The sequence below is a fragment of the Eucyclogobius newberryi genome, unplaced genomic scaffold (genome assembly GCF_026437365.1).
Source record: "Eucyclogobius newberryi isolate DKJ021-1_F unplaced genomic scaffold, fEucNew1.0.hap1 SCAF_14, whole genome shotgun sequence".
NCBI classification, from domain to species: Eukaryota; Metazoa; Chordata; class Actinopteri; order Gobiiformes; family Gobiidae; genus Eucyclogobius; species Eucyclogobius newberryi.
The window spans coordinates 8,302,619-8,324,154 of NW_027315768.1; the positions used below are offsets into that span (position 1 = coordinate 8,302,619).

A 21,536-nucleotide genomic window follows, 5' to 3' on the forward strand; every position below is an offset into this window, starting at 1 on the left:
GAATTAGTACGATTTATTTCCTTTCACAATAAATCATAAGTCAAAAATAAATATGTAATTTCTGTCCAATAAAATGCTGTTTTGTTTTTTTTTTCAGAATAAAAGACCGTGTAACAAATCCACCACAAAATATATTTGAATGCACATATTCAGTGTTCTGTAACTAAATAGGTGTAATACACATCAGTACAGCTTAATCGATGAGTCATCTTTTACAGTGCATTTACCAGCAAACAGGCCCATGGCGCAACCCGGGACGCTCTGAGGGAGGGGGCACTTTAAGGGCCACATATATGAGACGCGCAGAGGGACGCCGCTCCTCACACACATGGACACTACAGTGGACTCAGAGGACATGTCCCACACGCACAACAACCCTCTGTTTGGGATGTCGCTCAGCCAATCGGAAATCTACAACTTCGAACATGATGGTGAGAATAAGACTAAACCACTCTCTGAAAACAGTGCAAATTGATGGTAGAATTTGTATTTTAATCGAAAAAACGTGAAATAATTTTGTTTCTAGAGTAGTTTCAAAGAGTGGCGGCATTATTAGTGGTCCAAGAAGAGTATAATGACTGTAAGAATAACTGTCTGGACATTAAATATTGCACAAAATCTGGTATTTTCAAAAGGTTTACATGAATGAATGAGATAAACCAAATCATATCCGAAGGAGCAGTGCCTGAAACACAAATGTTCAAATCATTTCATATTGTCACTTCGATTGAGCCCAAAATCACAACAGAGAGAATTGGCTCTGACGTGCAGTGACCAGAGGGGGGCGACATTGCTCTGCGCGAGATGAAAAGCCTCCAGAGAGAGCAGAGAGCAATGTTAAGTTTAGATTCAGCATCTACAGTGTCTCTTTTCTCAACCAAGTTACAGATCAGAAGAAGCAAACAAACAACTTGACACAGAGAGGGAACAAAAAAAACAGAAGTGCAGTTAAGATTAAGTCTATTAAAATGAGCCCCAATTCAAACTGAAGATGTTCCTGAAACCTTTGGAGTACACATCCTTTTGGAGCTGCTCTGCGCAGAAGGAAGTCAGATTTGGTAAATACGAGTCAGAGTAAAGCTGGTGTCTGGAGGAGCCGTCTGACTGACACTATTTTGGGCATTTGTTGGGTTCTGACATGTCTTCTTTAAAAGCTGTTGCAAATTTAACTTAAATTCATGTTTAGGGACTTGTAATTATGTTTTAAAAATTACAATTGGAATTTTTATTTGTGGGTTTTGAGAGCAAACTGACCCTGATTCATCCCTGAATGGTTGATTTGAATAGAAGTGTGCTAAAAGCTTTACTTTGATTTTGTTTAACATGGCCAGCTGCTTGATAGTTTCATTTTATCAGATAAATCAGGAGAAAAAGTAAATTAGGGAAAAACCCCTGGCTCTAGTGACACACCCAGAAACGTAAAAAAAAAATATTTTCAAAGAACTGGAAAAGTAATTTTGTCCGTCTTTGGCAGTCGGTTAATTCTGTGTCTTTCACGTCTTTATGAATGTTTTTTTCCTGCTGCCAAAAGTAGGGTACATCCCATAAGGTATCCAACTGTTGTTTCCATAGCAAGATTTTTCTGTCCCAGACAATATTGTTCATGTTTGCTAACCCCGTATCATTAGGGTTGATTTTACCTAAACACTTGACCCCTTCAGTTCATACTGAAGTTGTTTCATTATTGTTGCTTTTGAATAAAAACAAAGGTCTGGGCTCTGAAGCTTTTGACACTCCCAGAATGATTGACTCGACTGAGAATAAATGCGTTATAGCTTTCTTATAATGTTCCCAGTGATCCCAGTAGTTCCCTTTGATCAGATGGTGGATAGATATAGTAAATGGGTCCTTTTTTGAATTTCAGTTTAATATTTATGAATACCTGACTATCACAGCAACAAGTATTTGAATAGTATGCACTTTGACATTGACAGAATATTACAAACATGGTATTTCGTGCTCCTCAGTTGAGCTGTGCATAGGCTGTTCCCTCTCTTCATCTGTCAACAAAATTGCCTTCTTTTTTCCGCATACAGTATATATTTTTAAAATGTATATCCAGAGAATGCATTTTTGAGCAATAAAACCACTGTTAATTGATTTAATGCAAGGGGTGGAACGTTCAAAGCAAAGTCGTATGATTTCCATGGTGACAAGCAGGTGCAGCTCCACCACCAGAAGTTACAAAGTTATAAAGATGCCCTGTGGCCTGATGTGCTGACTGTTATTATGGGATGTGTTTCAGATCTGAAGCGAGCCCGTCAGAAGAGGCCGTGGTGTTTGACTGTGATCGTGGTGTACCTTATTCTACAGACGGCTCTAAACATCTTCCTCCTCTATAAAGGTCGGTAGGTGTTGTTAAGTAGTAAATAAGAGTTATTGCGTGAGTTTTCAAACTCACAAAATGCCATACTGGGTGCAATAAATGGGCATTGGTGGTTTTCAACACGCGGACAACAAAAACATTGGGCGTGGATTCTGCACATTTGCCTAAACACACAGATTTGATTACATAAGTTGGTTCCCAGAGTTTTGGTTCGAAATATTGTTTATTGCGCTGATTTGCTATTACGAATGTCGGCGATAGCAATATTCACATCTACTTTGGTTAGATAACATTTACCCCTATTGCTGGGTTTCAGAGGACATATTCCTCTATTCACCTTATTCCGCCTTGCCCACTTTTGCCTTTTTCTGCTACAGACTTACACTTCCAATTGAGTAGGAATTCTGTTCACTTGAGAATGAAATAAAAGTCCTGCTGCAAAAATATGATTTGACCAAGTTTGATTGATTTGTGCAAAATGTTCAATGTCCATGTGCACAAACAAGTCAACACTGCACCCTTTCTCTGGGCGGCTTGAAGTCGGATGGTTGAATACAAACCCTTCCAGGTGTTTAGAAAAGTTACACTCTTGCCTGGAACTGATTTAAGCTTTCTGTCTATTCACTTTAATGAGGCAGCGAAATGAAATATACATTTGTGGACTGTTTTCATATTTGTTACAATGTGTAATAGTGATAAAAGTCCATATCCAATCCATTTTCTAAAGTTTACTTATGTATGTATTATTTTCCAGCAGTTAGACAAGAAATGCTGGTGGTTACATGGTTGTTAGCCCCAATTAGCATGTATGCTAATTTCCAGTGCTAATTACTTATTGATTGACAGCTAATTGAATGGTTGTAAATAGTTGCATGGAATAAATGCATGGAACCATACTAGCTTTCAGAATGGAGGCGCTCTACACTGGAAAGGTCTTTAGATGGGGAAGAGTAAAATTACTGCATAAATGTGCTATGTGCAATCGACGGCTCGAATCCCGCTCCCGACATTAACATCCTGGTAGAGCGGTCAGATCCACTGACCCACAGGTTGGCAGAGCAATCGCAGCTTCCACAGGTAAATACTGTCCTTGGGCAAGGCACCTAACCCGCCTCGCCCCCAGAGTGTGAATGGGTGACTGGTTCCTTGATGTATGATGAGTGCCATAAAGGTAAAAAAGTACTATATATTTACCCTAATTGAATGTTTGCGGAATTGTGTTGAAATAGGTGGATACTAAGACAATGAACCTGTTAATAAAAACGATCAGGTTAAACATTTTAATATGTCTTGAAAATACCCTTTTGGATCAAGAGAAAATAAATACATAAATACTATACTAATGTTTGATATGTAGTCAAATTCACTTAACAGGAATATTTAAGAGCATTGACTTCACATGATACAGAAGGAAACCAATGTGGGAAGGCTTGGTTGGATGTATAGGAATATCGTATCTTATCTTATCTTATTACAGTAAAATTGATTTCAGCTTGGTTATGTTTGCCTGGCTTTTGGGTGATGAGAAACAAATGTGCATGAACGGCTTGAAAGGGCTGTCCTAAACCAAAACTACGAAGAAAGCCTCTTGCAATGCACGAGAAAGCCTCGAATTCCTCCTCTCATTTGTCAGAAGCTTGGAATCCCTCAGGGATGTGTCCTCTGCCCTGTTGTCTTCTCACATCTTGGTTATCTTGGTTACATGCCCCAACAGTGTTGTTCAAACATGGAAAATATGAACTTCTGCCAAAGGCTCAAAGATAATCGTACAAGATGACAAGATGAGATAAATGACTCTTTCCCTTGCCTGACAACAATTCATTTCCACTACACACAGATTTAGAAATGGCTAATTCAAAAGTGACATTGTCCTCTATTGTTTTAATGAACTTATTTTTGTCCAGTTTTCTCGTTTGAGCAGTCAGTGTCCAGTCCTCAGTGGTCCAGTCGGACGTCCCCTCAGATGTCAGAAGGTCCAGCAGACTTCCAGACTTTAGTCAAGAACAACACAGAGGAGACACATAGCCTACGGAGACAACTGTGGACCCTCAAAAACCAGGTCTGGACAATGCATCCCACTCATATTTATATAGCTGTGTTAGGACATAAATCATTATAAGAAAAATAGATAGAATGAAATAGTTAAACTTTTGTCATTTGATCAACATATTCAATGTACAAAAGAGACAAATAGAGAAAGAAACTGAGACAAATTCCAGAGTTTAACCTGGACTAGTCTGTGAAAATACAGTACCTCAATAAAGAAATAGATACACTTCCTCAGAGTGGTGTTGTGTGCAGGTGGAGAGTCGGTGCGGAGAAGAGGGTCAGATCCAGAGGCTTCAGACTGACCTGGTCCAGTTAAACTCCAGTGCAGAGAGACTGGACACTCGCCTCAGCGCCATCAGCCTCACTCAAGGTCCTGCTCACGCTGACACGACTGTGCAAAGACAATGAGCTCACCTCTTGTGAAATATGTGACTTATATCGTTTTTACTAATGTTTTTGTGAATGCAGGACACCCAGGATTCCCAGGATTACCAGGACCCAAAGGTCAGTTGTGTCCGGGAAATATATACCCTACTCCTCGCCATTTTGAAGGCAAAAACAGAGCAAGTATTAGGACAATACTACTACGGAGCATAGTAAGAACAATATTTAGTCCCTTGCAATGGATGGACTCGCTGTGTAATTTCCAGGTTGTATGTGCAGCAAACTAAGAAGATAGAAGAAGCAGCACGAGGAAGTCCTTGTGTTGGATTTTAAATTGCAGAACTTGTTGGGGGTGTACGTACTTACACATACAAGAATATGCAGGGCATTTCCGGATTGGCAAGTCTACTACTGTCCTGTGTTTTGGATTTGTTGCCTTTAAAAATGGCGCTAACAAGCCGCCCGTAACCCATAATCCAATGAGCAGTGACCTCAGTTCCAAAATTCAGAATTTCGCTGTGAAAAGGAAGACTTTAGCATGTAAATGAGGAGCGAGCGGCGCGTAGCATTATGTTTCAGGCCGCGTGCTCAGATGACGGCCGTAATGATGGCTCCTGTCCTCCTCTCGTCCTCTTCTGATGAGAACAGCTGATGGATGAGGAGCTCTGACATTTCCCTCAGACGGCTCCATCTCACTCGCACTTCCAATAGGTCAAAGCGCGGCAGCCCCTCTCCCTTCAGAGCAACTTAAATTACGACAGTATTTTGCATTAGTGAGGGCTCCACTATCTGCTTATACTCCTCCAAATCCCTCCGTCATAAAAGTTACAGAGTACACATTTAGTACACCTTTACAAGTGCGAGATCAAATGTGACAGTCAACAAATGTGATGGTGTGTGCAGGTAACAAAGGTGATGGGGGCTCTACAGGAACAAAAGGAGAACCAGGACAAAGTGGTAAGTTAAAGCTATTTCTGTATTTTAATGGTCATAACGTTAAACAACTCAAAATCTACATTAGTTTTGTTTAAAATTAAAATGCTATATTTCCTTGCATTGAATTGTTGGTTGAATGTTTTAGCCGCAGCAGTTGTTGTATCTTGTTTCTTTTGACGTTCTGTCTTATTGGCTGTTGCAGTAGTGTGATGTTTTCTGGTTATGATAAACACAACAAACATGAAGAGAAGCAGCTTAAAAATCACTTACAAGGATCCAAACTCGAATCACGCCTCTCTGAAGCAAATCCGGGCCTAAATTGGGCAAATGATCCTGTTGTGTGTTATGTAGAGAACAGCACAGGCCAATCAACAGCTAATCCGCTTCAAAAAGTTCAGCTCGATTAAAAAGATTATTACTATTTAAAAATGTAGTATGTGAATTTATAATAAAGGCCATTTCCTCTATTTCATAACTGTTACCTTTCTCCTGAGAGTCAATTACCATTCGAAGTGTAATACTATAATGAATTCTATTTTTGTTTTTGTTTTTGTAGGGGAACCTGGACCCCAGGGACCGACCGGTGAGCTGCCATTAGCACTGCATGCATATATATATATTCTGTATGTGAAATGTAAAGTCTCACCAAGCGTCACATGTTGGAACATATTTGAAGCTGAGGGCCACAAACGGTGGTCAATACAGAGGACAGTGTTGAGAAGTGACAAACTCAGAATACAGTTACTTTACTACAATCGAAGATGGTATTTGATAACATATTTGATAACACAATTAGACTTTAACCTGCAAAGCATTTGTGAGAAGGGGTCCATGTCTTTCACAGACACTTCACAACTAGAAAAGAAAGAAACATGTTAGAATCTTTAAAAATGTCTAATAAATGTACCATCAGACTTTATTTTAAACAGGCAAAATGAAATCTGAACAGTAACACTCGCTATGAATTAATTTGCGTTTGATGTCACAGTATTACAGTAAGATAAGAAGCATCTACATGTGTTTGTAACACTTGATGTTACGTGTTGGTTTACCTTGTGTTGTTTTGAGCCGTAACTCTGCAGCTCTGCAGATGATTCATTTCATTTTGCAGCATTAGCTCCGTGTGCTGTTAATTTTAGCCTCTGTGTCTTTGACCCTTGGTGTGGACTTTGATCTTTGCGGCCCTCCAGGCTCTCACACACAACAAAACTCTGCTCTATAGACACACGTGTGAGTGTAAAACACTCTGCTGTTCTTTAGTTACAGCAGGTTTGTGTAGAAACAAGCTCCGTGTGAAAAAAGTGCCACAAGTAGTTCTGTGCACTCCACGTCACATATTCTCAGGGTTTTGATGAAATATGTAAATTAAATAAATCAACAAGGCAATAAAAAAAAAATTAAGATTTTTGTCATCAAATTACTCGCTGTACTAGATTCATTGTTTCAGCCCTATTGTTTATGAACATTTGGGCAGTTCAACAGGAGGTCTGTGTACCACATTCGGCCCCCGGGCTGTAGTTCTGACAGCCCTGGTGTCCGGCAACTAAAGTGACAGAAAACGATTGAAAACAGAAAACATTGAGACTCAAATATCAAACTTTATCTCCAAACTGAACTAAAGTTGAGGCATAGTTTATTCCACATTTACTCAAATTCCTTACAATTTGAAGAACAAAACAAACAACGTCCACAGATTTCACTTCTGTAAAACACACAATTATGAAGTTCAGATGGAAAATATCATAGAAATGTAAATCTTAAGCTACTTTCTGTTCCTGTTGAAAGGCCTGAGTCAGCTGGCTCCCACATGATCTGCTGGCCTTGCATTTCAGAGATGCTTTTCATCACGTGTCACTGGGAAATCATCACGTCTCATTCAATCTGTTTCATGTTTTAGGTCCTACTGGTCCTGCTGGTGATCAGGGACCTGGAGCAAAGGGAGAACCCGGTTTAATAGGTACATATGTGTGTTTACATGGACTCTTGGATATTATTTGCATGTGGATTTGAAGGACACATCTTTTGTACTGTTTTAGAACTTAAAATAATGTATGTATTGAAACCCACACATCACTTTATATCAGTCAGGTGTTCCCTCTTCAGGTTATAGCACTGCATCTTCTGGTGATGATTTATGGACTTCAAAACAGCACAGGAGTCCTCCACATTTCTACATTAGACATCACAAATCTGGAAAATTTGAAGCTGAGTGGTTTGTGAGGCTCAGAGAAGGACCAAAGAAAATAACCTTGTAAACAGGATTAATGAAACAAGTGTGAATGAAGTTAAAATACAAATTTTGATGAGGGAACGATGACATAACATAATTTAAAGCTCAAAAAGTCAATTTAGCGTAGTATGTGTCCTTTAAGTTATTTAGTCTAAACCTGTTAAATGTACAAATTCCCTTTTACCTTGTTGTGACACAACAGGCCACATTCAGTGGTAGAGCTGTAGCTAAGGCAACAGTGTGGCTTGTGACACTCACCTATTAACATAAAGCTTGGACGTTCAAATTGAAAGAGTTGGATAAAAATGTCCTTGATTTATGTTTTTTAGTTACTCTAAGGCTGTTTGTGTACTTTTTTTATGTTGCAACACTCAAATATTCCTATAGTGGAGAAAATTCATGTTATATTTGTTCTTAGTCTTAGATTTGTTAATCTTAACTGTAGAATACATGTTCCCTTACAAACCATTTGGGGAAAAAAAGCTTTACATAAACGTAAAACCATATTTACGTATTAATTTGTTTTTATATCATGTCTGTGTTACCCCTCAGTCGTCCGGGTATGTTTTACAACAAAAGAGGGTTGAATTCTGCAAACAGGACGAAAGAGTGAAGATGTGACGCTTCTTAAGTTCTGACACAGTTCTGGTAAAGGATCGGCATAAATATCTGCCTGATATGTCTGGGAGGAGCTAATACTGAAACTAACTAACTAGATGATGCATTATGGTCATGAATGATTATGCAAAATATGACTCGGGTGATAAGTCACACCTTCCAACTTTGTGTAGATATGAGGGGCAGTACCTAAAATCATGAAAAAACAGAACATTTGCCCATTGTTTTATGTGTTTGTATCTAATAAAGTAAGTTCTGTTTTGCCCCAGTACAGATATATTGTTAAAGCATCTATTCAGGTGAAAAAGAGACCACAGCGCTTTTTTTGTATCAAAATATAAAGTGTTTTATTCTACGAGAAACAGGAAGTGCACCGTTAGCATGCTAAAGTTATTTAAAGTGCGTAGCGTATGACAGCTTTTTATGACTTCGTCCCTTTTTCTTTGTTTTGTGGAGTAAAACAAATATAAATGATAGTTTTACACCAATCAAGTGTTGGTTTGAGAGGAAAAGTTGAAAAAAAAACAATTTGCTTGCTCTTTTTACTTTTTAAAAAGAAAAGATAATGATAAGGTCCAAAACATGATGACATCAGACTGGGGCAGTTTTCACACAAAACACACATTTTCTGATCCTCCAAACAGTTCAAAAACATAATGCTGTTCTCATACTGTTCTGTGACATTTGAGGAGTTTTGGCCCAGTGTAAAACATGGTTGCTAGGGAACAAGGCACTTAAAGCCAGTCCCTTACCAGCGCTGCATTCGAACTGAAGAAACTACTTGGATTAGTGACAAAACACTTTAAAATAACTTGTTTCTATTTTAATGTTCTATGCCAGTAACCACTTTGTCTTGGATTTTGTCTGCAGGCCCCGCAGGACCCAAAGGTGACAGCGGGGAGAAAGGTATGTGGACATTTGTCGTACATGTTTTTATATGTTTAATTATGTTCCGGACTCATGTTTTCTGTTGTGGTGTGTTTGAAGGAAATCCTGGGTCTGATGGAATCCAAGGAGAGAAGGGAGAGAAGGGTGACACTGGAGAAACAGGCCCACCCGGAGCACAAGGTAACACATCTTTACTGTATGAGAGAATGAGACATAAACACATTTATTTTCTAGGGTAAAAGGAAATAACAGAAATGAAGGGTTTGTTTAAATGACACAAAAACACGTTGTTAGGTGGGACTGATTATCTGATTAATAAACAATGTTGGTATTTAGTATTGTTGTACTCAAAGTTATAAGTAACATTGTTTTTTTAATTGTGTTTTCAGGTGTTGCTGGTCCTCCAGGAGATCAAGGTGAACAGTGCAGAATGTTAATTATTATTATTATATGTTTTCGTCTGTCTAATAATACTGTTTTAAAGTGTCTAGCCTTGTTTTTACCATTAATTTAGTTTTTCAAAGTACTATGTTGAACTTTATTAGTATTAGTTCACAAATGTACCAGAGATGAATTCAGTAGTTTTTTTTCTAATGTTCTAATAATTGTGATGAGATCACTGTGTGTAATGATTGTGTGTTTGTGCAGGTCCACCAGGTCCACCTGGAGAGAAGGGCAGTGCAGGGGAGGTTCCGCCCGATCGTGAGTACTTGTACTGTCTATGGTAGATGCAGTGGTGGAAATAACCAAGTACAAAAGTAAAAGAACTCTACACGTTGACCAGTAAAAACTATAGTTATCTGTACTTTACTTAAGTCATATGTACAGTGTTTGAGAGAAGGTATCTCCACTTTCTACTCCATTAAACTAAAAAAATATTTCACCCTGGAGAGACAGACAACAAAGAAAGGACTGTTTAGCAAGCTTTATTACATGGGTTATTTGGCGCTCAGACCCCGGCGGAAGACATTGCGATCTTGGGCACTCCATGATCTATTTGTATTAGATGTCTCCCCCCAGGGCCTGGAGACTGGTGGTGGTAGATATGGTGAGAGGGTAGATGATTAGGATGAGAGGGATGCAGAGGAGGAGGAGGGGAGGTGGTGGGTCGCAGTACGGTCTGAAGCGGCCAAGCCAACTGAGTGAGGGTTAATGTCGGACCGGCTGTGCGCTGATTGGGAGCAGAGGTGCGACGTGCCATGGGGAGGAGTGACTTGCGTTGATTTAAGATGGGGAGCAGGTGCGAGGGGCGATGTCCTGGGAATCCCCTGTCCTTAGGACTCTCCTTCTCGGCCAGGAAAAACTACAAAAACTTCCATGGGAAAAAGTAGAAACCTGGAGGAGTTCCATGGTGAAGGAGAGATCTGAACTCTCACAGCCGGACAGGCCGGACTGGGTGCGTTGGTTGAGCTGGGGAGCAGGTGGCCTTGATGTAGATGGGTGGAGTTAGGTCTTCCAGGCTGAATTTACGCAGGCTTCATTACTCAAATCGACCAAAAGAGCAGCATAAATCACAACATTTAACAATTTAATAGTTTGCAAAAAATCTGTGTGAAATATATCACTCTTTCTAAACAAGTACTCAGACTACTTTTATGTGCTACTTTCACATATACTATGCTCTTGTAGCTGTACTTTTAGTAACTAAAGTAACTGGGTAGAAGTACTAAACTGTCCTTCAACAAAACACAATAATGGGAAATTGTCCCAGATAAAAACCTCAGCGCTGTTTGTTTGGGCACATGTAGAAGTATGATAAAAACCTGTTTGTTTGGGCACACGTAGAAGTATGATAAAAAAAAAAAACTGTTTGTTTGGGCACATGTAGAAGTATGATAAAAACCTGTTTGTTTGGGCACATGTAGAAGTATGATAAAAACCTGTTTGTTTGGGCACACGTAGAAGTATGATAAAAAAAAAAAACTGTTTGTTTGGGCACATGTAGAAGTATGATAAAAACCTGTTTGTTTGGGCACATGTAGAAGTATGATAAAAACCTGTTTGTTTGGGCACACGTAGAAGTATGATAAAAAAAAAAAACTGTTTGTTTGGGCACATGTAGAAGTATGATAAAAACCTGTTTGTTTGGGCACACGTAGAAGTATGATAAAAAAAAAAAAACTGTTTGTTTGGGCACATGTAGAAGTATGATAAAAACCTGTTTGTTTGGGCACATGTAGAAGTATGATAAAAACCTGTTTGTTTGGGCACACGTAGAAGTATGATAAAAAAAAAAAACTGTTTGTTTGGGCACATGTAGAAGTATGATAAAAACCTGTTTGTTTGGGCACATGTAGAAGTATGATAAAAACCTGTTTGTTTGGGCACACGTAGAAGTATGATAAAAAAAAAAAACTGTTTGTTTGGGCACATGTAGAAGTATGATAAAAACCTGTTTGTTTGGGCACATGTAGAAGTATGATAAAACCTCAGCGCGGTTTGTTTGGGCACACTTAGGACTGATCTAAAGTTCACGTGTGTGTTCTGCAATGGCATGTAGTCCTCCGTAATACACGTGTGAGCATACGCAGCTACGATTGATCTGAATACGGACAAGAAGAAGTCAGGACCATGCGCTTGCTGGTTTTGGGAGAATCGATCATCGGCATCTCAATCGACGTGCCCGGGTTTACTTGAACTTTGGACAATCAATTTGAATTGGACCATATTAATTAATTTTTGTTAATACTTTCTAGATGTACTATATTGAGTTCTGGCAAGAGCTTCAGTGCTTTCAAGTGCCTCATAAACATTTGACTGCTTTGATTTCAGGTGTTGCTATTGTAGACTGGTGGAAATACTGGCTAAGATAAAACATCCTCCTTGAATACAATAGCCTCATAGCACCTTGGCTGACTTGTAAAGGTAGGGCAGGGCTAGTTTCAGTTCAAACTCCTCCCTCTGGGCAGGACCAATCAGAGCTCAGGAGAGGGTAAATGCTGCTGCTCAAACCATCAGATTAAAAATGACTTTTGGACGGACGTCCTTGATTTAGAAAAACAGAATACAGATGACTTCCGCTGACTATGACTACGCTCACCTCATCTTCAAAAAAGCCCTGAAAATTGTCCCCTGTTAAATAACTACAACTTCTTTTTGACATACTGCCTCTACATGCTGCTCTTTGTGTTTGTGTTTTTGTCAGTCTTGAGCTGCCTTTGAGTGTCATGAAAAGTGCTGGACAGGGGTTGTTATTAACCTGGTGAACAGCTTTAATAATGCAGTTCAGTGGCACGTGGTTCTGACATCCTGTGTGTGTGTGTGTGTGTGTGTGTTCAGGGAACGTACGCCTGGTTCCGGGGCCGACCCGGGGCCGCGTGGAGGTGAGGAACAACGGCGTGTGGGGCACAGTTTGTGACGATAACTTCGACACTGTGGACGCAAAGGTCATCTGCAAAATGCTTGGCCACCAGACTGCGCTGGCCACTTTCACTGCTCCGCCAGGTAATCACATGGGGTCTGGACTTAAGGTTTATTGGTTCAAAATTGACAGAAGGATAAATGGTTATGTGACGTTTGAGGGTGTTAAGCCTTGTGTCTGTCCTGTGGTGTGACACGCCTTTGTAACAAAAAAAATAATCAGTTCAACAACAAGCGTAAGGAAGGGTTTTCATTTTAGATATTTTAACAATGATATGTGTATAGTGTAATTTAAATCATTCTTAAAGTCTATACTCTCTTTTTTAATTATGACTTAGTTTGGTGGGATAGCTCCCGTGATGAATATTTATCATAGTTTTACTTCTGTTAAGTTACAGTTTGTGAAGACATTTTGAAAAATAAAAGTTGTAACAGTAAGTAGGGCAGAGTTCTAAAACAGAATCCCTCTGTGATGTCATCAATGTGCGACGTGCCATTGAAAACACAAACAGTTTACAATGACATTTCCTGACAGTTTAAAAGATAATTTGACAAAATAAAGGCATTATATGGTATTATTTTTGTCAATTCATAGCTATTGTGTAATTTATATTGATTTTTGCTCTTGTTTACAGTATGGTTGCAAGGTAACAGTTGCAGAATTACCTCTAGCTATGTCATATTTGTGCAACCAGGAAATGCTATTTTAAAAAATGGTCAAACCGTGGACGAATAGGCTAAATGTTTAGTAAAATCTGAAATATAATTGTGTTCACTATGTGTAGTTTAACTTGTCATATAGACTTTAAACTATCATTTTTAACTATTTAAATTGTGTTAAAGCTGAACATCAAACTGGCACATGTTCAAAGTTTTTCAAAGTTGTAGGATTTTACACAAATATTATTTAATACTTGTAGCTTAAACCAATTAAATCAACAACTTGATTTGATGTTTAGAAGAAGAAAAAATCTGCCTGGAGATAAGCTATTAGCTATTAGCTACTGAGTGCTCCAATACATTTGACAAAAACCTTCATGGGTGCGAATGTTGTTGTGAAGATGTGAAAAAAAATAATATTGAGTATATTGTTTATAGAAAACATAACTAAAAACAAGCTGATAAAAAGAAAAAGAAAAAGTTATGCAGTAAACTTTCAAATAAGGGTATAGGGAGATGTTTCTGCCCGTCTGTGATAATCTTCAACTGGTATTTCACATTTGTCTGATAAATAAACCTCAACTTATACATTTAAAGACAAGTGTCTATTTTACTTTTGGGTTTAGTCCTGGTTTAGTCCTAATTTTGATGTAGTGAATGCACAAGTTTAAGGCACTCTAAGAACCAAAATCAATTTTACTCTACTACGTGGAAGGAAGTTAAGAAGAGTTAAGTGCAGGTCCAATAGACCACTATTCTCTACTATAACTTTAGCCATTAGAGTACAGTGCGTAGTATGCAAGTGAATTAATTCATCAAACTCAGTTTCCTCGTCGTGAGGTACTGCATAGACCTGCCCATAGGACCTGCCTCTCAATATTGGTGATCCAATCAAAAGACGTGCAAGCACTATGCCTGCTAGCAGGCGTACAATAGCCAACTCTAAAGCTGATTGGTTGACACACCATTTTCATTTCCATTCATTTTAAGCTACAAGCACCAGCTCTGTTGAGGTCTGAAGGCTTCGGCAGATTTTAGATCCCTGGACACACATGATGGCTGAATATGATTGGATAAAAGATCTAACATAAAGACCTGCCTCCAAATCTCAACCTGGGGCTGTAAGTAGTGCAACCAAGAGGGAAGCCATGAAATGGGTATAACTCTTACTCTGGGGAATAATTTAATATATATTTGTGGGAAAATATATATATTTTTTAAAATTATATTCTGATGATGTTTAGGCCAGCAGAGAAGGCCTTGCTGGTCCTGACAGCCCACCACTGCAAGATAGTAACAGTGGAGTTGAATATTTATTGATCCTTTTCTACAGGCACTGGCAGGATCTGGCTGGACGAGTTGCGCTGTACGGGGAGAGAGGATGATATTTTCAACTGTCCCCACAGCGGACTGGGTGTCAACAACTGTGATCACAACGAGGATGTAGGAGTGCAGTGTATCTGAGGCCGGGTGGTCTGTCATGCTGTGCGCCCCCGTCGAGATCCCCCAAACGTAATTCAACGGTCTTATCTATATCGAGATCTGCCTCCGCTCTCCTCGTGTTGAAGTTTCACAAATGCACAACTATAGAACGCATTGGCTTTGTTTAAAAGGCTCGTAAAAATGTAACTTTACATTATTAATCTGGAATCTTTATATGACAATTAGCGTATTTTGTCAGTTTCTTGACTGTAAAACTAGCTTTTACAATATTATTCATGTATAAATGGATCATGTTTCAAAAGGCAAAGGGTATGTCCAGGTATGCTCCCTCATTAAATCCATCCTCTAGACAATTCCTTTATAAAGGGCAAGTATTTCATTTATGTTTTTACGTAGAGTTTTGCGCCCTCGGGTGAGGCAAACCGGGATACGTTCCCTCTGATTTCTATTACATATTAGGTTGTGTTAAAAGCAAAGTGTGAAGATTTTACAGTCAACATGAACCATAATCAAACTCAGTATTCTGCAGGCCAAACAGTATTTACCTTGTTTCTATATATCATCAATGAGCTTAAATCAATGGGTAAAAAAAGGAAGTGATCATCTCAACCCTCCACCAGCAAACATGAATGAACTCTACAATCTCAAATGTCTTTGGTCTTCCACAATGTCCTCTGCACTAAGGATGTCACTGCGCCAAAATGGTTGTGTAATGATTATGTGAAGATATATAACAGTCTCAGCCTGGAATGTTCCACCGTACAACATTAAAACTATCGATCTCGCAAATGAGCCTTTAGTGAGCAGGGTCGCCTCGCCACAGATCTCTCCTGCTTGTCCTTACAGAGATAAATATGTTTAATGGCACACTGTGGAACATTTCAACATTCCATGGAGACCAAAGGGGGGCATGTCCTCCACCAAAAAATGTGACATAGTGCACCTTAAACGCGTCATACTTTCAAGCGTAATCATCATTATCTATTACTCCTGACGACCCTATTTGATTTTAGATTATGAATGGTTTTGAAAAAGTATCTACCATATTTTCCAGAGTATAAATCGCACTGGAGTATAAGTCGCATTTTTTAGGGAAATTGATTTGATAAAATCCAAGACCAAGAACAGACATTTCATCTTGAAATGCAATTTAAAATAATAACAGATTAGAGAACATGGTGTATAGGTGTACATATGCTAACGTAACACCTTCAGCTACATAACGCACAGACAGAACTGTGGTAAGTGTCTGGTATGTTAACAAAACATATGAACAGTTATTCAGATAACTATAGCATAAAGAACATGCTAACAAGTTTACCAAAGCATCAGTTTTACCCCAAATCACTAAATCCATTGAATTCTTCTTCCTCTGCGTCACTTCTAAACAACTCCACAAACTCCAGGTAGGGGAAGTGCAGATTCTTCTTCTGCATCGCTTAGAGCATAGAGCGCCCTCTTGTGGGTTTTCTTTGCAAAGATAACGAATACTATCACATATAAGACGCTCTGGAGTATAAGTCACACTTCAGCCAAAACTATGAAAAAATGTGCGATTTATAATTTTAAAAAAACGTGGTAATTCTAATCTTTCTAATGTATATTGTGATTAAATTTGTATGTTTTGTGCAACTAAACAATGTACATGTTGTTTTCTGTTTTTTTGTGCGAACTAGATTAATTTGATGCTTTGTGTATATGTATGTATGTATATTATAATAAAAATCATCCTCTATCCAATTACTTTAACACTATCTGAATATTTTAGGGGCTTTTTTTTGTTTTTCCTGGACATTCTGTGGTTGGAATTCAGAGTTCTAAGCAGTTGAAACACATTGCTGATTGGTCCTGGTACATCTTAGTGTAGAGCGTCTCCACAGGCTGAAGGAGCGGGACATGATTGACAGGCGTCGTGCTGAGGACAAAGCCACACTAATGATGTTCTCCGCTGGAACCCTTCACACCCGCTGAATAAAAACACGCCTATGTTTATGTACGAGCGGCTAACGGAAGATAATCGGAAAAATATTGAAATAAAGAGCTCGAACCACTTTGAGTTCTGCACTAACTTAATTCCTTTCATTATCTGAGCTTTTAAACTTAAATTGTTTCCATAACAAACGTATGTGAAGTTGTTTTTAATATTCATTTAATATTTTAATATGTTTGAGTCATTTTTCATGCAGTATTTAGGCTGTAACCATCTCCAGTGGGATAATGTCTGGTCCACTCAGTCACTACGTTCACAACTGGATAACTGGCCTCCAATTTAAACCGATTTATGAAAACGCATGTGAAGCCGGGTGTCCAGTAATCACAAGGTTTATGGAAGTCACACTACATGTTGGACAGAGCTTTTAGAGACAGGATTGGTATAAATTGCAGCTCGTCTTTGATGTTATGATGGTTCTACGTTTAATCTTTGTCCCTGCCTCACGACCCAAGATTTTGAGCCACGACGATTTCCACTACAATCTCTAATCTTCCATTGCAAACGGCCAAAATTGTGCAGCGGAAACTCATCTTGAAATCAGAACTAAGAGTGAGTTTAGACAGGGCACAGCAGAGCATGGTGAGGACGCAGGAGAACATGGTGAGGACGCAGGAGAACATGGTGAGGACGCAGCAGAACATGGTGAGGACGCAGGAGAACATGGTGAGGACGCAGGAGAACATGGTGAGGACGCAGCAGAACATGGTGAGGACGCAGGAGAACATGGTGAGGACGCAGGAGAACATGGTGAGGACGCAGCAGAACATGGTGAGGACGCAGGAGAACATGGTGAGGACGCAGCAGAACATGGTGAGGACGCAGGAGAACATGGTGAGGACGCAGGAGAACATGGTGAGGACGCAGCAGAACATGGTGAGGACGTAAGAGAACATGGTGAGAACGCAGGAGAACATACTGAGGACACGGGAGAACATGACACAGGAAAACATGGTGAGGACGCAGGAGAACATGGTGAGGACGCAGGAGAACATGGTGAGGACGCAGCAGAACATGGTGAGGACGCAGGAGAACATGGTGAGGACGCAGGAGAACATGGTGAGGACGCAGCAGAACATGGTGAGGACGTAAGAGAACATGGTGAGAACGCAGGAGAACATGGTGAGGACGCAGCAGAACATGGTGAGGACGCAGGAGAACATGGTGAGGACGCAGCAGAACATGGTGAGGACGCAGGAGAACATGGTGAGGACGCAGCAGAACATGGTGAGGACGTAAGAGAACATGGTGAGAACGCAGGAGAACATGGTGAGGACGCAGCAGAACATGGTGAGGACGCAGGAGAACATGGTGAGGACGCAGGAGAACATGGTGAGGACGTAAGAGAACCTGGTGAGAACGCAGGAGAACATGGTGAGGACGCAGCAGAACATACTGAGGACACGGGAGAACATGACACAGGAAAACATGGTGAGGACGCAGGAGAACATGGTGAGGACGCAGGAGAAAATGACACAGGAAAACATGGTGAGGACGCAGGAGAACATGGTGAGGACACAGGAGAACATGGTGAGGACACAGGAGATCATGATGAGGACACAGCAGAACATGGTGAGGACACAGGAGAACATGATGATGACAAAGAGGAGAACATGGTGAGGACACAGGAGAACATGGTGAGGACACAGGAGATCATGATGAGGACACAGCAGAACATGGTGAGGACACAGGAGAACATGATGATGACAAAGAGGAGAACATGGTGAGGACACAGGAGAACATGGTGAGGACACAGGAGAACATGGTGAGGACACAAGAAAACATGGTGAGGACACAGGAAAACATGGTGAGGACACAAGAGAACATGGTGAGGACACAAGAGAACATGGTGAGGACACAAGAAAACATGGTGAGGACACAGGAAAACATGGTGAGGACACAAGAGAACATGGTGAGGACACAAGAGAACATGGTGAGGACACAAGAGAACACGATGAGAACACAAGAGAACATGATGAGGACACAGAAGAACATGGTGAGGACCCATGAGAACATGGTGAGGACACAGGAAATCATGATGAGGACACAGGAGAACATGGTGAGGACACAGCAGAACATGGTGAGGACACAGGAGAACATGATGAGGACACAGAGGAGAACATGGTGAGGACACAGGAGAACATGGTGAGCACACAGGAGAACATGATGAGGACACAAGAGAATATAGTGAGGACACAAGAGAACATGGTGAGGACGCAGGAGAACATAATGAGGACACAGGAGAACATGGTGAGGACGCAGGAGAACATGGTGAGGACACAAGAGAACATGGTGAGGACACAAGAGAACATAGTGAGGACACAAGAGAACATGGTGAGGACACAAAAGAACACGATGAGGACACAGAAAAACATGCTGAGGACACATGAAAATATGGTGAGGACACAAGAGAATATAGTGAGGACACAAGAGAACATGGTGAGGACGCAGGAGAACATAATGAGGACACAGGAGAACATGGTGAGGACGCAGGAGAACATGGTGAGGACACAAGAGAACATGGTGAGGACACAAGAGAACATAGTGAGGACACAAGAGAACATGGTGAGGACACAAAAGAACACGATGAGGACACAGAAAAACATGCTGAGGACACATGAAAACATGGTGAGGACACAGGAAAACATGATGAGGACAAAGGAGAACATGGTGAGGACACAGCAGAACATGGTGAGGACACAGGAGAACATGATGAGGACACAGAGGAGAACATGGTGAGGACACAGGAGAACATGGTGAGGACACAGGAAAACATGATGAGGACACAGGAGAACATGGTGAGGACACAGCAGAACATGGTGAGGACACAGGAGAACATGATGAGGACACAGAGGAGAACATGGTGAGGACACAGGAGAACATGGTGAGCACACAGGAGAACATGATGAGGACACAAGAGAATATGGTGAGGACGCAGGAGAACATGGTGAGGACGCAGGAGAACACGGTGAGGACAAAAGAGAACATGGTGAGGACAAAAGAGAAAATGGTGAGGACACAGGAAAACATGGTGAGGACACAAGAGAACATGATGAGGACACAGAAGAACATGCTGAGGACACAGGAGAACATGGTGAGGACACAGTAGAACACGATGAGGACACAGGAGAACATGATGAGGACACAGTAGAACAAGGTGAGGAGACAGGAAAACATGATGAGAACACAAGAGAACACGATGAGGACACAGGAGAACATGATGAGGACACAAGAGAACATGGTGAGGATTCAGAAAAACATGGTGAGGAAATAGGAGAACATGGTGAGCACACAGCAAAACATGGCGAGGACACAGCAGAACAATGTGAGGACGCAGGAGAACATGGTGAGGACACAGCAGAACATGGTGAGGACGCAGGAGAACATAGTGAGGACACAGGAGAACATGGGGAGGACACAGGAGAACATGATGAGGACTCAGGATAACATGGTGAGGACTCAGGAGAACATGGTGAGGACACAGGAGAACATGGTGAGACACAGGAGAACATGGCGAGGACACAGCAGAACATTGTGAGGACGCAGGAGAACATGATGAGGACGCAGGAGAACATGCTGAGGACACAGGAGAACATGGTGAGGAAATAGGAGAACATGGTGAGGACACACGAGAACACAGTGCGGACACAGGAGAACATGGTGAGGACACAGGAGAACATGGCGAGGACACAGCAGAAAAATGTGAGGACGCATGAGAACATGTCGAGGACACAGAAGAACATGGTGAGGACACAGGAGAACATGATGAGGACACAGGAGAACATGGTGAGGACACAGGAAAACATGGCGAGGACACAGGAGAACATGGCGAGGACACAGGAAAACATGGTGAGGACACAGGAGAACATGATGAGGACACAGGAAAACATGTTGAGGACACAGGAGAACATGGTGAGGAGACAAGAGAACATGGTTAGGACGCAGGAGAACATGGCGAGGACACAACAGAACATGGTGAGGACGCAGGAGAACATAGTGAGGACACAGGAGAACATGGGGAGGACACAGGAGAACATGATGAGGACTCAGGAGAACATGGTGAGGAAGCAGGAGAACATGGTGAGGACACAAGAGAACATGGTGAGGACACAAGAGAAAATGGTGAGGACACAGGAAAACATGGTGAGGACACAAGAGAACATGATGAGGACACAAGAGAACACGATGAGAACAAAAGAGAACATGATGAGGACACAGAAGAACATGCTGAGGACACAGGAGAACATGGTGAGGACACAGTAGAACACGATGAGGACACAGGAGAACATGATGAGGACACAGTAGAACAAGGTGAGTACACAGGAAAACATTATGAGAACACAAGAGAACACGATGAGGACACAGGAGAACATGATGAGGACACAAGAGAACATGGTGAGGACGCAGAAGAACATGGTGAGGAAATAGGAGAACATGGTGAGCACACAGCAGAACATGGTGAGGACACAGGAGAACATGATGAGGACACAGCAGAACATGATGAGGACACAGGAGAACATGATGAGGACACAGGAGAACATGGTGAGGACACAGGGGACCATGATGAGGACACAGGAGAACATGATGAGAACACAAGAGAACATGATGGACACAGGAGAACATGAAGAGGACACAGGAGAACATGATCAGGA

General features: G+C 40.9%; 1 protein-coding gene across 1 annotated transcript; it reads left to right on the forward strand.

The window, feature by feature from the left end:
* Positions 1–292: 292 nt before the first annotated feature.
* Positions 293–16,945, forward strand: marco (macrophage receptor with collagenous structure). Its single transcript, XM_072444276.1, has 14 exons — positions 293–431; positions 2,246–2,344; positions 4,231–4,385; positions 4,628–4,745; positions 4,844–4,879; positions 5,663–5,716; positions 6,252–6,278; positions 7,593–7,652; positions 9,414–9,449; positions 9,531–9,611; positions 9,821–9,847; positions 10,080–10,133; positions 12,711–12,875; positions 14,785–16,945. The coding sequence occupies exons 1-14, from the start codon at positions 329–331 to the stop codon at positions 14,913–14,915; spliced, it is 1,146 nt and encodes a 381-aa protein (XP_072300377.1). The 5' UTR covers positions 293–328; the 3' UTR covers positions 14,916–16,945.
* The last annotated feature ends 4,591 nt before the right edge of the window (positions 16,946–21,536 follow it).

Bases quoted from the DNA above. Each gene is read 5' to 3' on its own strand.
- marco (XM_072444276.1), top strand. From the start codon at position 329: ATGGACACTACAGTGGACTCAGAGGACATGTCCCACACGCACAACAAC. The intron at 2,345-4,230 runs GTCGGTAGGTGT...ATTTTTGTCCAG, and splicing joins CATCTTCCTCCTCTATAAAG to TTTTCTCGTTTGAGCAGTCA. The intron at 9,848-10,079 runs GTGAACAGTGCA...GTGTTTGTGCAG, and splicing joins TGGTCCTCCAGGAGATCAAG to GTCCACCAGGTCCACCTGGA.